This window comes from Antedon bifida, chromosome 6 (assembly GCF_963402885.1).
Source record: "Antedon bifida chromosome 6, ecAntBifi1.1, whole genome shotgun sequence".
Lineage (NCBI taxonomy): Eukaryota > Metazoa > Echinodermata > Crinoidea > Comatulida > Antedonidae > Antedon > Antedon bifida.
Genome location: NC_136231.1, coordinates 19074770 through 19096401, shown reverse-complemented (window position 1 = coordinate 19096401; position 21632 = coordinate 19074770). Strand labels below are relative to the sequence as shown.

Below are 21632 nucleotides of genomic sequence, written 5' to 3'. Positions count from 1 at the left end.
CTTTATATTCTATTTTAATTACCATCATTCCTAATATTACAAGAGATACAATAAAGTTATTATTAACGTGTACTATTAGTTATTAAGCCCACTGTGACTATTAAAAAAGAAAGAGTTCAATCTCTCGAAAACAGGATGCGATTTACTCCGTTTTATTAAAAATGAATCATATTGAATAGTTTAAAAATTACAATGGCACAACACACTTATTGAGACCTGTTGTTGAAATAATCCTCATCTTTGTTCTTGCAGAAGCATTCCTCGGGGTAAAATGTTCTTATTACTAACTCATTGAATTTTCGCAATAGCAGGAACACTAAAGTTTTTATAACAATACACATTTAATGAAGGAAATGATTCGAAACTAAGCATTATTTTTCTTTCTCATTTATAATGAAAAATTCATTATAACAGAAAATAAAGCAATCATTATTCAAAGATGGTGCCAAGACACTTCGAGGTACATGCTATTAAAATCGTAGCATTGTTAACGGGTTATTTTTATACGTTTACATTGTATGACCAGTTATATACAATACTATAAATTCTAGGATAAATACATTTACTTCGTTTCCTTTTAGAAAATCGGCAAAGTGCAGTTAACGTAAGTTTATTGGTTATTAAGCTACTCAATATAGTATTCCAAATTCTCTATTTGTAAGTTCATCTATGTTTGCGATAGATTGTGGTCAGAAACTTTATACATATATAAATATATAAATATGTAAACTGTGTATAGACTTATAGTTATTATTTATAACTACTTAGTTAATATAACTAACTTAATGAATGTTTATAATATTTCATATTTGCTTTAAATAACAATGCTAAGGCTCTTTTAAAGCAACGTTTGATTATTTTACAGAATGGAACTCCATAACCTGGTTTGTGTAGTCATTTTCACTGTATTTTTATGGAGGTATGCGCATAGTTTAGATCCGAATGGGTAAGTAAATAAGGGCGGTGGAAGGAGGGGTTATTTAGGGTTTTGTACTTAGGCCACAGTAGCGGTTATTTACAAATGGTCAGTATCGACCTTCTTTTTATTCATATTTCTAACCCCATCTGTAAAAGGAACTGGTAGTGGGGCGACTATCCCCAATCCAGCAGGTGGCGGTGTTTCAGGACGGGATAGTACAGCAGTTGGCACTGTTGTAGGCCTACTCGCTGAAATATTCCATGTGTCCTATCTGACAGACTCATCATGCGAGAAAGAGTCGCATTCAAAGCTCTAGCCCCCTGTGCTTTCAGTGTAGGTTTTTTTTAACCAGAAGCTATTTTTTCTTACTATATTATTTTACTGAGTGCTCTAAATGTTACCTTTGAATAAAACTTTGAAAAAATAATATAAACTTTTTCGTTACTCTGACAAATTATAAATAATTTTCGTGAACATTAAAAACAGCATAAGCATATCATAGACTGAATAATGATTTATTATCAATTATTTTTGTTTCAGTATAGTAAACAGTTTGTGTAAAGTATACTCTGAATTGTTTTATTTAAGTAGAGCCTATCGGGTATTAAATGCATGTTTGAGAATTTAATTTATGATTAGATTCAGTTTTCCTTCTGTAGTTGATAAACGGTAGTTTATCTATATTAATCAATCAAATTATTTTAGGACAAAGTCCGTAGCACCATTCGTCAAATTTATTTTGCGTATTATATTAGGTAGGTTATATGCTTAAACTGATGAAGATAAAGGTTGAAGTAAAGTAAGCAGATATAAATGCCTCTTGCTTTGATTTAGTAAAATAAGTTGCCTTAAAATAACTGAATTTACGTATTCATTTTATTATTTAGGGAAAACGTATGTCCTACTAAAGTATCTATCGCACAATCGTATCATGCTTGTACGACGGAAAGTTACTGGGCATACACCAACTGTTGGTGGTGGAGATGTAAAGTACAGCGTTATCGGTAACAACATTTACTTATGTTAATGTATGGTTTAGGTCAATGCATATTGCGTATAGAATAGTAGGTCTACCCTACGCCTGTGTGTGATTCGGGGGAGGGGTTGTTGGGGCGGGGGTTGGGGATGCGGTAGTGGTCGGGGGGAGAGGTATAGGGGCTGGTGTTGGTTGTATTTCATGGCATGTTTTCCTGTCCATCAATTCTTTCAATTTTTAGATTTATTACAGATAGAGAAGGACTTGCATAAGTGATGAGATCAAAGGTTCTGTCTTTTTCCGCTATCGCGCGCATACCGCCCACAATAGGGAGGATCACGTAAACGTTAACTTTAAAGCTATTTTCAAACATGCAACGCGCAAGCTCCACCCACTTTTTAAACAAATCGATCTGCGCGTGCGCAAGCATTAAAACGTTAACCGAAGGGTATCGAAACATGGAAGAATTATTACATTTGCAAAATGATTAAAGATGTATTGTCCCTTGAAACACAAAAATAAAGGTCAAAATATTCTAAATTTAAATTGGCCATATCAAATTATATTAAAGTTATTCACTTTAAGTCGAAAATTCGAGTCAAAAACAACAAGTTTACGTAATTAACAGGTAAATTAATTTGATTACATTTCGTCTGGAAAATTGTCGCGATTGAAAGTAAACAAAGATTTCAAACCACGAGTATGCATTATGCATGATGCTAATTAGGATTGTTTAAAACTCTTCATGGTTGAGGAGGTGTTTTCACACAGATGGCGAGAAGTTTTATGATTACGCATACAGAGTAGCCAAATAATCACGTTGCATTATGAGATATGTTTTGATCGAAAAAGTTATTTGAAAAAAACGTCTGTATTTCAGTTAAATGATTTTTTTCCGACTAATTTTTGGTGAAAGTTAATGTCGTGGTCCGAACAAATAAAGAGGAGAAAACACTTGGTTTCTTTCCTTCAGTGCGATTTTATTAGTTTCGTATATATTGTACTTCAGCATCAAATCATTACATAGGCATAAGTCATTTCAGGTACAAGAATTCGAGATTCAAGATATAAGATTCAAGATTCAAGATTCAAGATTCAAGCCCTCAAGTTATCAACACCAACGTATGTATGACACAGCATCAACTCGTGATAACAAGATAACAACTCCTGATTATTATACTTCCGACTGAGCAAAAAAAATAAATATTGTAAATGCAAGTTTCATTAATTGTAAGCATGATTATAGTTAACATATGGTAAATCAGTTGCTTATACATATACAAGTTAAGCTTAGTACTTACAAAATAAGAACATATCAATAGCTTAAACAAACTCTCAAACAAAACTGTAGTAACATAGCGAGAGCCAACAAAACGAACAAAAGACCCGCTCTGCTTACGCACGGTCTTTTATCACACAGTGTCACCTGTATTCCAATTACAGAATGACTACGCAGCGCCCTCAATACTCAATTCATCACATCTTCCCCGCCCGGAAGTACTTTTGCCCCCAAAAGTAAAGTTTCAATAAAAAAAAATGCAATAGCCATATTTATTTGTTTAGAACAGAAATTGGAAGTCTATGAGGATTACTATTAATACCCTTAGTGGAACGGGTTGACCTTCTCGGAGGAGAACGGACACTTTGTGTATTCCCACAATGGAATCTAATGTCCTCTAAATCATCCGAATCATCAGAGTCACTTAATACTTCGGATTGAAATGGTAGGCCCAAGGAATCATCTACTAACGAATGACCAACTGGATACAATGTATCTTCTCCATTGGATGGGTCTAGAACAAGTTTCCGTCTATTCACATACTTAAGTTCACCACCCCTTACTGGCCGAATACCAAACACATCATCTGTAGAATTAATTGACTCAATTATATAAGAAGAATCATGAAATTTATCAACAAGTTTATGACGTGAATTAAAGGATTCCCTCCTAAGCAATACACAATCACCGATTTTAAGACACTCAACAGGCATCTTAACAACATGCCTCTTTTCTTCACGAATTGCTGCAGCCTTCAATCTGGACAATGTTATCTCATAAGCTCTTTTCATCAATTTTGTTTCTTTTTGCAAATATTCCTCCGACCAATCATTATCCAAATTTCCAATCAGACTATCAATAGGAATAGATGGCTCTCGACAAAACATCAATAGATACGGAGCGACACCTGTAACACAATGTGGTGTAGAATTATAGATATAAACAATGTGATTAATTAACTCAGGCCATCTTCTACGTTCTTTAGGATCCAGAGATCGTAACAATCCACATAAAGACTTATTAAATCGTTCACATTGTCCGTTTCCAGAAGGGTAATAACTAGTAGTACGAGATTTGCTAATACCATATAACTTACATATCTCACGAATTACGTTGTTCTCAAATGATTTACCCTGATCGGAATGTAACCGATCAGGAACACCATAATGTACAAACCACGAATCCCTTAACACATTAGCAACAGTGATTGCTGTTTGATTTTTACATGGAACAGCCAAAGAAAATTTACAAAAAACATCGGTCATAACCAGAACATCTTCGTAACCCCCCTTACCCCGATCTAATTTTAAGAAATCCAAAGCCAAAATCTCCTGAGGACGGAAAGCCAGTAAGTGTCGAAGTGGTGGTTTAACAGTAGGAGAGGGTAATTTGCTACGCACACAACGACCACAGCGAGAAATGTAAAGTCTTACTTCATTATTCATCCCCGGCCAATAACAACGCCGTCTTAACAAGGACAAAGTTCGATAAACCCCCTGATGCGCCCACTTATCATGACAAAGCTCAATTAAAGTTGAACGCAAATTACGTGGAACTAGTAATTGTCTGAATGAAATAACAATAGGATCTTTTACTTGCCGATACAAAACACCATTAAATTCAACATAATTGGACCACTCACGCAACCAACCAGATACACACTCCGCTTCTGGACGCCCATCCTTTTCCCTACACCATCCAGCCTTCCATAGTTTCCAAACTTCACCTAGCTCATCATCTTTCTGCTGCATATCTGTAAGTTGCTGAAATGTATAACTTGGTAAAACAGAAGGAATAGACTTAGTTTCCGGAAGGGACTTTGCCATAGAAACTGAATTATCTGAATTTTGGATATCAACAATAGCAGTACGAACATGTACCAACAAGCAACAAGCAACAGCCGCCAATGCTTCTTTATTTACACTCTCTTCTTCGAACGGATATCTGCTTAAAGCATCCGCACACTTATTGTTTGAACCCGGTTTATACTTTATTTCTATGTTAAACATTGCAAGCTGAGCAACCCACCTTAACTCAGTCGCTCCTAACTTAGCAGTTTGCAAATATGCTAAAGGATTGTTATCCGTGTAAACTATAGCTTTAGAACTCTGAATGTAAGAACCAAATTTATCAACAACGGCCCATTTTAAACCCAATAATTCCAATTTGAAACTAGATAGTCCAGCATAGCTTTTCTCTGATCCACGTAACCCACGACTTGCATACGCAATAGGATGAAGAATCTGGTTATCGTCCCGCTGAGACAAACATGCCCCTATCCCATTACCACTAGAATCCACCTCAATAATGAACTCTCTATCAAAAATAGGATAAGCTAACACAGGTGGAGTCACTAAACTTTTCTTAAGACTTTCAAATGCAATTTGTTGTGGTAAACCCCAATGAAATGTACCTATTTTGTCTTTACCGACTCCAGCACGACCATTCCCCACCCGAGATGCTGCCATATGGGTAATATTATGGAGCGGCGATGCAATCTTAGCGAAATTCGGGACGAACCTCCGATAATACGAGGCAAGTCCAAGGAAGGACTTAACCTCAGTAACATTTTTTGGAACAGGCCACGAAACGACTTTATCAGTCTTACCTACATCAACAGAAACACCTTTACTCGAAATGACATGACCCAGATAAGCGACTTCTTCCCTAAACAAATCACATTTTCTTCCTTTCACCTTTAACCCATACCTCGCTAACCTACTAAACACCTTATCTAGTCGATTCAAATGTTCATCAAACGTAGCTGAAAAGATAAGAATATCATCAAGATATAAAACAACTTCAGAGAGATTCAAGTCACCCAGTACATATAGTCGGGTCAAAATATGAAAATATAGGGCCTAACCCCAAAAAAATTGCAAGAAAATGTTTTTTGATGAATTACAATAAAATATGGTCTCAAAAAACATATATCAAAAGTTTACCAAAATCGGACTACCGCAAAGGTTCAAAATTTGACGTTAAAAAAGATGGCCGCCAATTTTTAAAAATTGGTAACCGCTTGTAGTGGACAGCTGTATTTGGTGTCAAATTGTTCAAAATATATATGTTTATATTTACACTTTTTTAACATTTTGTTGAAACATGACCGGAATTTCCAGTTTGTGACCTTTGACATATATGGCATGACGTTTATATATCTACGTAACCGCAAATCACAGAGTCTTGATATTGGTGTCAAAATGTTCAGAAGATACATATTTATATTTACCCTTTTTAAACATTTTGTTGAAACATGACCGGAAATTCCATTTTGTGACCTTTGACCCATATATGGCATAAAAAAATGTTCATATCTACGTAACTAAAAATCATAGAACCTTGATATTGGTGTCAAAATGATCAGAACATACATATTTATATTTACTGTTTTTGAAAATTTTGTTGGAAAATAATCGAAAACACAAGGTTTTACCTTTGACACGATGTCTATGCAGAGCCTGTAATATACATACAGGATCTGGAAGAATTGCATGTGAAAATGGATTAAAGGAAAGGCAAATGGCAGTAAAAACAATCAAATGCAAACAATGGCAAAGGAACTTGCTTGTGTAACTATACAGTTTGAAAATAATGTAAAAATAATAGATGCAAGAAAATATCACGATACACACCAAGAAATGTCAACAAAAGGAAGAATTAAAACCATCATAGCACATTGGCCTCTGATATGATATCAATCAGTTAAAAGCTAAACAGTTACAGATTAAATCAAACTAATTGGAAGCAATAACAAGGGAGAAGTGAAACAATGCAAACTAGAACGTTTACAAGGATTAAAGGAAGGAGGTTAAAGGGGGAGAAAGTTGTAAGAGCTGTGGTGCAATAATGAAAACAAAATATAATGGCATTCTTCTTGAACATGCCTCAAATCTTGAGCAAGCAAACTTGAAGAAATGACGAAGAAATGAAAAAACAGAGTGATGAAGACGTAATATGAACGTGGACACTACAATGATAAAATAGTTAAATTATAGATTTATTAAACAACAACAACAAAGTATAATGTTGGAGCTAGAAATGCTATAGACTACATGTGTTTCACAACTTGGATCTTGGAGGCAGAGCCGTTATCAAAAATACACATGGATTAGTTGTCATCCTCGCAAGAACTGCTTGACAAATCCAATCATACATTACATCTAGATGGAACGTCTAAAAAAGGAGAAAACTATGGCACAGTTGGAATTGTCACGATTCGAACATCTACCAAAAGTTATGGGAAACTGGGAACAATGATAGCAAATCAACAGATGAATTAATTATCAAATTTGAAAGTAATCATTCACCACAACCATTATACGGGCTCTGCTGAAGAATCTACACCGGATCCACTTTCTCTGCAAATAATTTCCAACGAAAGACAAAAACTGTGAACAAAATCCAAATACTGTACAAACCAAAGATGACACAATTTAACTTCTCGCTACAAAATATATCAACAAGAATCATAAAAACATCTGAACTCTCCATCGAAATGTAAATGTGCATCAAATATTCCCATTCCAAGTGTGGGGGGCATTTATACGAGGACGAAATTACAAAGGAGCAGAATCTGAGTGGTATGTCGGAACAAACAATTAAACTGAACGTCCACAAACCTGGCAGTTATTACAAATAAAGATTCGTCTATATTAATCTGTAATCAAGTTAGGAATAAATTAGGTATTTTATATTTAAGAATTTTTACAAAACACTACGTTTGAATCTTCAACACGCTGTGTGTCTAAGTGCGTAAAAGCTGATTACAGGCTCTGTATGAAAATATCATTCGCGTAAAACATGCCTCATGTACATGTATGTGAAAATATTTCATGCCATAAGTATCAAAGGTCAAAACCTTATGTTTTCGGTTATTTTTGAACAAAATGTTCAAAAACAGTAAATATAAATATGTATGTTCTGAACATTTTGACACCAATATCAAGGCTCTATGATTTTTAGTTATGTAGATATGAACATTTATTTATGCCATATATGGGCCAAAGGTCACAAAATGGAATTTCCGGTCATGTTTCAACAAAATGTTTAAAAAGGGTAAATATAAATATATATCTTCTGAACATTTTGACACCAATATCAAGACTCTGTGATTTGTGGTTACGTAGATATATAAACGTCATGCCATATATGTCAAAGGTCACAAACTGGAATTTCCGGTCATGTTTCAACAAAATGTTTAAAAAGTGTAAATATAAACATATATATTTTGAACAATTTGACACCAAATACAGCTGTCCACTACAAGCGGTTACCGATTTTTAAAAATTGGCGGCCATCTTTTTTAACGTCAAATTTTGAACCTTTGCGGTAGTCCGATTTTGGTAAACTTTTGATATATGTTTTTTGAGACCATATTGCATTGTAATTCATCAAAAAACATTTTCTTGCAATTTTTTTGGGGTAATGAAACAGTTTGACTCGACTAATACTCCATTACGCGTTGGAACGTGCTTGGACTGTTCGTAAGACCCTGTGGCATCCGCAAAAACTCGTACAATCCCCACGGCACCCGGAACGCTGTTTTACCAATAGAATCATCAGCCATGATTATTTGAAAAAACCCATGTGCCAAATCAAGGGTTGAAAACCAACGAGAACCGGTTAAAACGTCAAGTACCTCATCAATTCTAGGTAAGGGAAATGAGTCTTTCATAGTACGCCCATTCAATTTGCGATAATCTATGCACAAACGCAAAGAATTATCCTTTTTCTGAACCAAAACGATGGGACTGGCGTAATCACTTTTTGAAGGCCTAATAATACCCTGATTTAGCATTTCTTGTAGCATTGCTTTAACTTCTTTAATATTATTAGGATGGACTCTACGATATGGCAATCTAATAGGTGCATTGTTACTAATTAATGAAATTGAGTGAGGTATCACATCGCACTTCCCAACATCATAGGGACCTGTAGAGAAAACATGTTTGTAATTATTTAACAGCAACAAAACTTTGCGCTCCTTATCTCTAGGTAAGCCTTTCAATAGTAAACCCGGAGGACAGACCAACTCAGATTCTGCAACAATGCTACGTTTATGAGACGGATAATTACCATCAACCAGCTCAGAGCCGTTGGAACACACATCATCCGGTGGCAATACACTTGAACACACATTGACTTCATGTAACTTATCACAAGCCACTGGAACAGCTGTATTAAAGTGCTTTAAAGAAACAAAAATTTGGGATTGCTCATCATTAACTCTCAAGACTACCTCGGCCCTACCAGTACAAGGCGAAGCTGTTTTCGCACCAACTACCTTACCCAAGGTTTCCAGAATTCTCGGATCATCTTGAATATAACGTAAAATATTACATCCTGTCAAAATTGGATAAGAAACATTGTTATTACATGCACTATCAGAAACAATGAGAAAACTACCCAACAAATTGTGCCCTAATATTTCAATTGGAACTTCAACATAGCCCTCAATCGGAACTTCAACACCACAGACGCCAATCACATTGGTAAATAACTTGTCTGCACTGTGTAAACCACCCAGCTCAGATTTTAGAATTCTGTGATAAATTGAAGAAGGAATGATAGATGCTTCCGCTCCTGTGTCAAGAACTGAACCCAATTCAACTGAACCAAACTTTATAACAGCACAAGGGCTTTGGGCAACTAAACGGCTAAGCAAAGAGGATTCCGAGGGCTCTCGTAAATCATTAGGGGGAATAATTTTATCTTCCACAGAAACAACCGGGATTTGAACAGAACCTAGATTATGATTATCTGTAGATGGTTCGGGCTTTGACTTCCTAACTCTACTTGGACATTTTGCAGCAAAGTGGCCGACCTTTTTACATTCCCAGCAGAGACCTGGAGGCATTTCACAATTATCTCTATTATGACCAAATTGTCCACAATTAAAACAACGACGGGGCCCACTTCTATTAAAAGAATTATTAGTAGTATTTTGGGAAAACTTACATAAACTCTGTTGAAGTTGATCTAGCTGTTGTTTAAGAACCTTTAACTCCTTTTTAATTTCACAATTTTCAGATTGGTTTGAATAAGAATTTGTTGGAAAATCTACACCCTGAACTTTCGGTCTATAACCCCGTGATGTCTCGCCTTTAAACAATTCAAGAACTTCCTCCCTCATTTCCATAAAGGATTTACCCCTAGACGCCAATTCAATTCTGCGCATTTCACGCCTAACGAGTGGATCCCGTACCCCTTCTACCAATCTCTGTTTGAGTGTGGAGTCCTGTAAATGTTTGAGAGCATTCTGTTCATTGGGGAAAGAAGCTTCCAATAATCGCGAATAAATTTTCATTAACTCTAAACTATATTCGGCCACACTTTCATAATCCAACTGATTACGAGAATAAAACAAAGTATTTAAAGCCGATACGGATTCATCTGGAGAAAAGGTAGTCTGTAACACTTGAATGGCCTTTTTAACATTTTTGCCTTTACCCAATATGGACATTTGGTAATGTACTTCGTCTTTAGCCGATCCCCCCAAGTGACTTACTAGGGCATCATATTTTACGTCCCCACCTAGATTATAATGTGTACAATATGTCTCAAAATCTTGTAAATGCAAGTTTCATTAATTGTAAGCATGATTATAGTTAACATATGGTAAATCAGTTGCTTATACATATACAAGTTAAGCTTAGTACTTACAAAATAAGAACATATCAATAGCTTAAACAAACTCTCAAACAAAACTGTAGTAACATAGCGAGAGCCAACAAAACGAACAAAAGACCCGCTCTGCTTACGCACGGTCTTTTATCACACAGTGTCACCTGTATTCCAATTACAGAATGACTACGCAGCGCCCTCAATACTCAATTCATCACATTAATAACTAGTATGATACTTCAAAATGACCTACTTTTTTTCGAAATCATTTAAAAAAAAATTTTTTGAATTAGTCAAAGGGACAATACATCTTTAAGAAAACAAATGGTAAAGTTTTGTTTTTAATTAAGCCAAACAATAAGACATGTCCATCGCAATATCCTATTTAGCACCCAATATGCATGATTATCTCAAAAACTATTTCCGCGTCGTCTTTTAGTCACTTACGAAACATCCGAAGGATTCGCAAGTTTAATAATGAGGCAGCGGCAAACAACTTCTTCATGCTTTTGTCACTTCACGACTGGATATGGGAAACTCATTGCTATATGGGCTACCAAAAAAACAACTCCAAATGCTTCAGCTGATTCAAAATAGTATCTAGACCAAAGAACTTATAACACAAGAATCTCCTGTTCTTCAATTTGCATTTAAAACACAGTATCGGAAGTACAGGGTTAAAAGGTCAAACTGGGCGACGCCATTTCACAGCATGGAGCAGCGCCCCCTCCAAACTAGGAAGTCAAAACTATTAATTCCTATAGAGGGCTCAGTCAATTACTCTATCCCCCCTATAGTATTAGCAGATCCCCTCTATGATTTTGACTTTCTAATTTGATGAGGGCGGGCTACTCCATGGCTCACAATGGCGCCACCCATTAGCTCTATTCTATCCCACAATGCCTTTCGAAATTGTTACGCGCTTCGGACGAACAGGAGATTCTTGTGTTTTAAGTTCTTTGATTTAAATCACAATAATAACCTGTAAGTTGTAGAGCTACTACAGGAAAATGGTACTTTAAGGTCATAAACATTCGCGTAAGCCTAGATAGATCAATCGCGCCGGATTTCAAACATTTTGGCAAAATATGAATGAATGTTCTAAACCCAAAGGGTACTACAGTTTACAATTTGTATTTAATCTTGTAATTACATTTATTAATAATCGTGTAATATTTCTGGGAGATCATTTAATTCGAATTTAGAAAAGTTATAATTAAATTCGTCTCATAAAGTTTTGTTCGTAGCTAGCGCTAACAATATGAAAGTTTAATTATGCCACCAAGATCGCCCGAAAGCGTAACAAACAAGGTTAAAGGTTGTTGCGCATGTGCAGTAAACAATATATTAGCACGCTACCGTTTCGTTGTTGTGGGCCGTCCGCGCTCTGTCGGTTAGAGTCATGAAAGCTTTGAAAAATTATGCATATCCTTCTATTCCTTAATCCATGAAGTGACGTAATAGATGACTTCATCTGATTTCATAACACCGTTAGTACGTCGAAGCTTTATATATTCGCTAACTCTCAGTGTGGGGCACTTCCTAGTACCGTTCAATAACTTTAAATAATCAGTTTTTACTATTATTTGGTCTGTTTAATTGCTGATTAAAAGAATACTCTTAGTTATGGCCAGGTCGTAAAATCAGTTTAGTTTAATTAACAAATTTCAAAATATAAAAGATACAAAAAAATAATATAAGAAGAAACAGAGAAATGAACAATTAAGTTTTGAATCATCTTTATTCTATGTAACTATTCCTATCATGTTTTTTTATTCTTTAAATTGTACTTCCAAATTTGTTTAATATGAACAATAAACAATATCAGAATGACGATGTGGACGAAAGGTAAAACTTTTTAATTTGTAAAATTCCCATACCTGAAATGACTACTTCTTGGCAATGAAACCTTTTTATATCAATTAGATTAGTGAACACACCGATTACTAAGTATAGAATAGTCTACACAACTGGATCTACGTATGAATGTTGCGATGGGTATACATCAACGTCTGGTAGCGACGAGTGTACCATACGTAAGTGTAAATTATCTTAGCTTGTTGGCATGTAAAAGCATTAAAACATACAATATTATTTTATTTATATTAAAGTGCAGTCGGTGCAATCCAGTAAGTGTAAGGTTAAATTGGGAAATAGCTTGAACATAACATTATGTATATTAAATACTCTTCAATTTGTTTTCTGTTTCAGCAATTTGTGTGCCACCGTGCAGCATACATGGATACTGTGTAGATCGCAACACTTGCAGATGTGATCCGGAATACTATGGCAATACATGTCAAAATTATGGTAAATATATTTTTATTTCAATACTGACTGACTCTCTGATAAATTTACTCTCATACTCACTCACGATGACTCACTTCCCCACTCATGATTCACTCCTAGGGCGGATCCAAACATTTGTCTATAGCGAATTGGAAAGGGGGGTGGGGGGCAAGGCCGTCCAAACAAGGCCACAAATTCTTCCTTTTTTTATTGGGGTAAGGTATTCTCAATCTTTACGACGCGTTAAGTTTTATTGTTAATGATAGTGTGTGTACGTGATCCAATTTGCAACCCAATGTTACACGTATACACTCGAAATCAAAACTATAGTGTGGGTGAATCTAGTATTTCAAATGACAATGCTGATAATGATGTTTACAAAAAAGAAAATTTAACATTCAAAATAAAGTGTCACGTATAATTATTTAAGACGTTAATTTGATAATTTTTACTTTCGTTGAATTTTTTAAGTTTTACCTTTAGGAATTATAAGGTGATGCCACGGATACCTTTTCTTCGTGCATTACTTGCCTCACATCCTTGTTCTTTGTTATTACCCGTGTACTGTACTTTAGATTTAGAGTTTTACCGAAATACCTCTTGGATCACGTCCTGGGTCTACTGCAGTACTCCCAACACCCTCTACTCTAGAATAATCTGTATTATATATATTTTTTGTATATTTCAGACCCGGATGATGAAAAACCAAAAAAATGAAGAGCAACCTGATAACAAGATTTTGAATGTTACTGTTTATACTTTTACACTTTTTCGATATTTTTAGTCCGTTTATGTATAATGTATCTTTTTAATCGGATTTGCTGACAACCGAAATTTTTTTTACGAAGACGAATAAATTTTCTTGTATCTTGTAGAAATTGCACTGAATGCATTGTTTGTGAATAATAATTACAATAACACAGGTTTAGATAATACGCACACATTCATTTAATAATGTTAATTATAAAAATATAATATCAGTGCTATTTAGTTTTTATGAATATGTCAACTGCATTTTTCAAAATAAGGATAGTAATTGAACAGTTATTATTATCATTTATCACACATTATCTACTAGACTTGCCCAAAGTCTGTATTCATTGTCTTTTTTGTATTTATTTGTTTTTATTTCGATTTTTGTCTAAGCTCAAGTAGTATACGTATGAAACATCAAATGTGCCAAAATATTTATCTTTTTACTAATATTAAAAAAAAACTCCGACTGGAATCCAGAATAATTATCTATATATACATTTACAGAGGACAACATTCGGTAAATCACTTCTAGAATCTTTATTCGATGGTATATAAAGTTGGTACATACTTTCGATACTGATTTTAACTACGTAATTGTAACCCTGTTTAGTTTACTATTTAGGTATAGGCCTGGTTAGATAATTAGTTATTAAAGTTTTAAAAGAATTTAGGTTAAACGATTTGCTCAAAATAAGGTGTTTCATACTGTCTAATGGTTGCTAATGCTAAAAACATACCCTCACATAAATAATACGAGGATGCTTCGTATTTACCTATCTCCTTCTACAATAATTGTTTTTATATGATGTGGAACGACAAACAAAAGTAGAATAGACGTTTATTAAAACGGGTTATTTGACGTTGAATGGAACATTCCAATCTTTCTTCCAAGTTTATTCCCTTTTGTAATACATTTGCTTAAATAGTTGTAGATGACATCATAGCAAATTCAGTCACCATACCTTGGTAAAACTGTATTGTCCCCCAAAAACATGAAAAATGAAGATTTAAATATGTTATTTTAATCACTTTCGTAGAAAAAAATGTTTTCAAGTATAAATTGCTAAAATAAATGCCTGGTTAAATTCAACCAAAAACCATTGGCTGGCAGACAATTAGACCATTTTTTCTTTAAATTATAGTTTTTTAAGGTAAATACATGTTTTTAAATCCAATTTTTGGTAAAAGTAGATAACTATTATGTTACAATAAAATAGCATATTAAAAATTTGAAGTAAAAGTTATTTTTTAAGGGGGACAATACATCTTTAACACCTAGGTCTATAGTAGATATGAAAAGGATTGCAATTACTAAGTTATAGCGATCCTACATTTTCGGTGGCCATTTTAAGAGCAAACGTCTTACTGTGAGTGTGGGCACACTGTTATATAAATAAACACAAATACAAATAAACGTTACTACTGACAAATTGTTTTTAACGGTTTGTATTAATTAATATTACAACAAATTAAATTTACTATGTCGAATGTTGTAATTAAAACTAATAAATGTTGAATTATTATTATTATTAATTGTGAGCGCCCCTTCCCCTTGGCATTTTGGCCTTTGACCAAACACGTATATTTTTGATAATGATGATTTTTCATTTAAAAGTTCCTTTCTTGTACAAAGAATATTCTCTATTATTAATAATTTAAATATAGCTTGATAATATTTTGAATCTATACCGGATACCGAAAATTACGTCATATTTTGTAGTCTGGTATTATGCTATTTTGTTTTCAAATTTGAATTTTTGAACTTTCTGTGCGTTTATTTCTGTAATAGTATACGAAGCCTATTTACAAGATAAAATGTATTTTTATTGTCACTGTTGAAAAAATATTCTACATTTTTTCCGGATGCTTATACAAATAAGTTAAAAATTAATACATAGGTTAAAGATGTATTGTCCCTTTGACACATTAAAAAAAAAAGATTTCAAAAAAAGTGGGTCATTTTGGAGTATCATAATAGTTATTAACTTTCATCAAAAATTAGTCGAAAAACAAATCATTTAACTGAAATACAGACGTTTTTTTGTTCAAAAAATAACTTTGACTTCCAGTCAAAGTTTTCGATCAAAACATATCTCATAATTCAACGATTGGTACTTGACTCTTTGGCGCCTTCCAGAGAAAAAGTTACATATTCAATCAACAATCCAGGATTTGGCACCTAGTGCAATGAGATTACTTGCTGCAACTGTATGGTCAACGCCATCAAATGCTTTAGCGAAATCTGTTATAACCGAGCGTCCTGTTTTGCGCGGTTTGTCAGTTCCTTTATAAAGAAGGTTGAGCATGTCAATCAGGTAATGGGATGTAGAGCATCCTTTCATACACCCATACTGGCTAGTGTCCATATTCGGTCCAACATCGTTTAACAAGAGGTTGTATACAATTCCTTCAGCTAATTTGGCAAATTGTGAAGTCAAAGAAACTGGTCTTAGTTTATCGTGCTTAATCGGCTCTTTTGGAATATGACACACTATGGCGTCTTTACATTGCCGAGGTAAACAAGATTGCCTAAAGGAAGCATTTACAATGTTTGTTAATGGGATATTTGCTAATAAATAAACATACTTTTGTATGTGTTTGTAACAAAACGAAGACAAAACGTATGTACTACTTCAACAAGTATACACAAAGGTACAGCATCAGCCAGTCATATGCTACAAGTTATAGTACATACACTACCTACTTTTTTTGGGACCGTTGTGGTAAAACCTACTATCGTTAAGTTATACTTTCAAATGTTATTGAAGATCACTTCATATCACACTTGAATTTAAAAAAAAATTTTTTTTACTTTTGACAATGACGGTTATCGCGTGTTATATCATATTGTTTGCATATTAGTTAATAACAAGAAAGACGTGTAATGTGTCCAAAAACTGTCCAGTCTACCTGCCATTGTTTATTCTGTAGGCCTCCTAAAAAAAACGTTTTTCGTTTTGTTTTATTAGTATACGGGATTTGAAAAGATGACGTTACTTGGTGATTAATGATGGTTTTCATCAGAAATGCCAATACATAATAGGTCAATTTTCACTTGAAACTTTCTCTTTCTAATTGTATTACTTTTATTAGTTTTGTTTTCTTTTTCGTTTTGATCAAGTTCAAATACGGACAAAATGATACAGATTTTTTTATGTTAACAAAATGTCCGTATAGGGCTACTTTAAAAAAAGTAGTATCTAGGCCTACCATCAAATTGATTAAAGCAAATACTTTTAAGTATTTATAAATAGTCAAAATAACTTCAAAAAACACATTTGGCCTAAGACAAAATGATAAAGTTGTTTATGTTTACAAAAATATCCGTATAGGTCTATCTAAAAAAAATAGAATAGTAGAGAGTCTTACCGACAAATTGGTTAAAACAAGTATTTTCAAGTATTTATAAATAGACAAAAGAACATCAAAACACATTATAGGCGAATCTTTTATTTCATTATTCTTAATCTTTCGTTAAATCTACATACATTGAAACAAGAAATATGAAACTAATGGGGCAAGTTTATCAAGTAAGCTAAAAATATGTCTGCAGCTGCTTCTTAATAATCAAAAGTTGTCTATTCTGAATTAACTCAGCTACACATTTCTCCTATACAATCTATTTTTACAGGAGGAGATAGGCTATCAAGATTCTTGGCAGTAAAAAGAAACTATTTGTATATCATTATGAACTTTCCAGATTATGCAGATGTCTCATTGTAGATCATAACTGACTATTGACAGTCATCTGATACGAGTCTGTAAGTTTACCATGCATGTACCTTGATTTTACAATTTTACACACCGGTATAAAGAAGACAAAATAGGTATTTTATGAGTATGTTGATTATCCATTAATAATACGACGGTCATATGTCTGATCACCCATAACTTCAACATTTAGCTCGACATGCCTTCTGCTATGATTATCATGTGACGTCACACATTCAGGTTCTATCGTTTTACTATAGGCGACATTTATTGTGCTGTAATAGTCATCGTTTGATTTGCTTGGTTCGTTAAAAACATTGGGAGTCAAATGACCTATAGAGATTAACACAATTAAAAACTACGAGGCGACATCGATTTTAATTTTCAGTCAAACCCACTTGCTGGTAACAAAAATGTAGTGCAGCAGTTCTTGATTTAATATGATATTTATAGGCTATGAGGATGTATTTTGCATGTGATGCGAGACTTGGGGCAAATACAAAATAAAACGTGTAGAAAAACATTTTACTTACAGCTGGTTCTAACGGTCGCTATCTGTGCTCGTGCCCTTTACCAACAAAAAAGAAAAAGAAATGGATAATTTAACCAGTGAAACGTCGAGCGTGTATATCATCATTCACGATTATACAGTACAGTACTTATCAAATCACAGATCAATAAGTTAGCTCTATGTTTTTTAGGTTTAAATATACTGCATTACCTTTTTGTCTGCTTATTTTTGTTTTTAAATAAAAAGGCAGCAAACATGATGGTCAATGCTAAAATAATGATTACTGCTACGACGATAATGATAACTGTTGAAGTGCTTATCTTCTCCACTTCACTGTCCTCTTGGTTTTTCTCTAAAGTTGTTGATGATGGCAGCGCTGTTGTAGGTGGTCCGTCGATAACTAAAGAAACAGCACTTATATTAATATAAACCAATATTGGTGATACCTTTACCCTATGCTGACACAATTTGTTAATAATAGGCCTGCATAATTGAGAGCAATACGTCAGAGCATGAATTAATGAATGAATCCATCAGATTCAGATCAGAGTCAGAGAGGGCAAAACATTATCTCCTGGCGCATTTATATTTATACTTTAGGCCTACTGTAAGTTCACAAAGGCCTTTTTGGTGCGGTTTTCTTTCTCATGTCACCTGTCGTTTTGTTTAATATATATTGAATAGAAAACATTATTACAATAGGCCTCTATAACATACAGTTCTCAATATTGAAGATTAAACTGCAACATGATTTTATTCTAGAACTATAGGATAACCATTTATGCCGTCTTTGATAACAATACTTTTTTTTTCATCAAATCAATGGAAGTCTTAATTAAAAAAAATAATATTGTCAATGTTTAATTCAGTGGAGTATTTATTCTACCACTATACTGAATTAAGTTTACTAAACTTTCTTAGTACTATTTAATTCATCACCGATCCTAAACATCTTAAACTAATGCTATTTAATTCTCACCTTGTTCACACAGGAAGGAATTAACAGAGTATTCATCATGCTCACCAATTTTCGTTACAGTAGCTTCATTCCATATATAGCCATCTTGTATTGATACATTAATGCACTGCTCCTCTTCCTGTCCGCCCATAATAGCATTAAACGTGCTCGTTGATTGAAATATTAATATGGTTAACACCATGTTCTTTATTCCATTGTAATTGTCACCGTCTATAGAAGCGATCTTCCCTCCTCGGAGGGCGCATTCTTTATCAGTCTGAAGACACGATTCTTCTTTTTCGGTTTTTAAAGAAAATAAATAGCATGCGCCTAAATGTGAAAGGAAATGTTGATAAATGTAAGCCTATAATATTGAATTTACAGGCATTAGGAAACTATGGTGATATACTAGAAATTAACTAATTTTTGATGATACTGATTAATATTAAAGTGAGGTATAGGCGTATGATTGATAACATGATAATTATGATTTTGAATGAGTAAAGAAGAAGATGTTGATGCTGTGGCTGATATTAATTGATGGTGATTTGGTGGGAAGAGAGAATGAAATAATATTTAGAATGATCACGACAATGATGATTGATGATGATGAGGAGATGATATAAAGATAAATTGGTGGTTGATGGTGATAATTTATGATGATGGCGATTATGATTGTGACAATGGTGGGTGGGGAAGATTAGTACGGTAAATTACCTGAACAATCATCGTCAGATTCAGTAAACTCTTTATAAACGTATTTTCCATCCTGATGTAGGATGAGGTAACAGTTGTCTGCTGTCATACAGGAAAATCCACTGTAATTAAAATAGATGAAAAATTAACATTATTTAATTTATTGTTTAAATTTAGCAACTGGTGATAGTCACTGAACCGTGACATGCCATAGGTTTCCTTTGGTCCACGGTTCAAATCCCACTGCCGCTCTCCGTTTGTGCCAACTTGCGAGTTAGAATAGGTCTACATGTAGATAGCGCACCGTCTTTCGGATGAGACGTTAAGCCGGGGCCGTTGGTCACATGTGCAACATGAACGCAGAACGCAGTATACTCTTCGAAAAAAGATGGGGATTGTCTCCAGGTGTACTGCCCAATTCACCACCAGAAGGACCACACCGAAAACAAGTATACGGATTTAGTTTGCTATATTTGATGTGTATTACCAAAATAACAACAAACAAACAAACAAACAATAATGCTTCTGTTACCTTGATTGATTAGTGTTCAGCAGCAGCACAGCAATTAACATTACATAACTATTTGTTGTAAGGAACATTATGTTTTCTTCACTTAATTGAATACCAAAATACCAGTTGTAGGCTTACAATTATCGATACCATCATGACCCCGATAGATAAGACTAATACCTATTACATTAGTTTAACCATTTAAGGGCAGCTACTATTTGCGACGATCTCGACCTATTAATTCATTGTGCGCATGCGGGGAAGCTTCCTCGCTCTAATACCTTGACACAGTTTTGGAGGTTTATGTACAGGCGACGACCGACGGCATATCAATTCGTCGCAAATCGAAAGCTCCATATTCTCATTAAACTTTCTCATTAGTTGTTACTTTCTGAACCTCTTTCGACTTAATAACCAATAATTGTAATTTTTTTTATATCGAAACTCACGAGTGTTTCTAATTAATCATTTATTCAAATTTACCGAAACTATTCGACAGTACATATTAAATCAGATTTCAATTTGGATACAAGTTTATTATAACAACATTATTTTTTAATAGAATATCTAGGCATTACTTCTGTAGGACTAATAGTTTATATTAAATGTCAAATAAAAGAATGTACTTTCTACGTAGAATGAGAAAATGTAATGTTAAGTCCAATATTTTACATTAGTTTTACGTTTCTGTTGTACAATCTGCTCTTTCACTTTGTATCATTATATGGTTAAATGAACTGAACTTAAATAGTAGGAAAAATTAAATTCGAATATTAAGCAAGCGGGTAAGATTATAGGCACCGATGTTAAATTGTTAGAACACTTATGTAATGAAAAACTTAATTGTATTATGTCTGATGTCACTCACCCTGTCTTTGATACCCTTACTCCACCCCAAAGTCAAAACAAATAGATTTATAAACACATATATTCCATCAGCTATCAGGTTGTATAATAGAGATTTCAAACGCTAGTCCGATAATTAATCATGTTTCTGTTATATTTCCTTGTTTATTATTGATTTAGTCTTTAATTTATGTTATATTTATTTTACTCGAGTGTACTTATAGACCCATATCTCATAGCTGTAATTTTTGCCGTTGTGACAATAAAGTTTTATCGTATTGTATCGTATCGTACAATAATTCCCAGTTTGTACTATATAATTTTACAACTGAAATGCTATTTACTACATTTTCATCACGAGATCATCTGCAGTCGCAGTGATTTTGGTAAACTTGTGCAGTGCTATAATATAACGTATGATATAACGTCGTTCGTCTACTACACCATGGAGAAATAATTTAGTTAACTTACTGTATTACTGTTATTTCTTCATGACTACACGTAATACTCGCGTCAGTCCAAAATACGCAGAATTCTTAAAATACGTCAACTTG

At 33.9% G+C, this 21632-nt stretch overlaps 4 protein-coding genes across 4 annotated transcripts in view; 1 reads left to right on the top strand and 3 right to left on the bottom strand.

Moving 5' to 3' along the window:
• Positions 1–21632, bottom strand: part of LOC144844452 (carboxypeptidase E-like) — a 231843-nt gene that overhangs the window by 63812 nt on the left and 146399 nt on the right. The window lies entirely within an intron of this gene.
• Positions 465–14945, top strand: LOC144845226 (multiple epidermal growth factor-like domains protein 11). The gene is made up of 6 exons (XM_078702409.1): positions 465–604; positions 866–946; positions 1807–1923; positions 12727–12836; positions 13012–13110; positions 13778–14945. The coding sequence occupies exons 2-6, from the start codon at positions 867–869 to the stop codon at positions 13804–13806; spliced, it is 435 nt and encodes a 144-aa protein (XP_078558535.1). The 5' UTR covers positions 465–604; position 866; the 3' UTR covers positions 13807–14945.
• On the bottom strand, positions 15999–16762 carry LOC144845690 (uncharacterized). The gene is made up of 2 exons (XM_078703118.1): positions 16756–16762; positions 15999–16414 (listed from the first exon to the last, which is right to left on the bottom strand). The coding sequence occupies exons 1-2, from the start codon at positions 16760–16762 to the stop codon at positions 15999–16001; spliced, it is 423 nt and encodes a 140-aa protein (XP_078559244.1).
• LOC144844895 (uncharacterized) lies at positions 17198–20404 on the bottom strand. Its single transcript, XM_078702005.1, has 6 exons — positions 20254–20404; positions 19743–19843; positions 19047–19355; positions 18278–18467; positions 18090–18124; positions 17198–17889 (listed from the first exon to the last, which is right to left on the bottom strand). The coding sequence occupies exons 1-6, from the start codon at positions 20319–20321 to the stop codon at positions 17693–17695; spliced, it is 900 nt and encodes a 299-aa protein (XP_078558131.1). The 5' UTR covers positions 20322–20404; the 3' UTR covers positions 17198–17692.

Bases quoted from the DNA above. Each gene is read 5' to 3' on its own strand.
- LOC144845226 (XM_078702409.1), top strand. From the start codon at position 867: ATGGAACTCCATAACCTGGTTTGTGTAGTCATTTTCACTGTATTTTTA. The intron at 947-1,806 runs GTAAGTAAATAA...TTTATTATTTAG, and splicing joins CATAGTTTAGATCCGAATGG to GGAAAACGTATGTCCTACTA. The intron at 13,111-13,777 runs GTAAATATATTT...TGTATATTTCAG, and splicing joins CAATACATGTCAAAATTATG to ACCCGGATGATGAAAAACCA.
- LOC144844895 (XM_078702005.1), bottom strand. From the start codon at position 20,321: ATGTTCCTTACAACAAATAGTTATGTAATGTTAATTGCTGTGCTGCTG. The intron at 19,844-20,253 runs GTAACAGAAGCA...TTTTAATTACAG, and splicing joins CTGAACACTAATCAATCAAG to TGGATTTTCCTGTATGACAG. The intron at 19,356-19,742 runs GTAATTTACCGT...TTTCACATTTAG, and splicing joins ATCTGACGATGATTGTTCAG to GCGCATGCTATTTATTTTCT.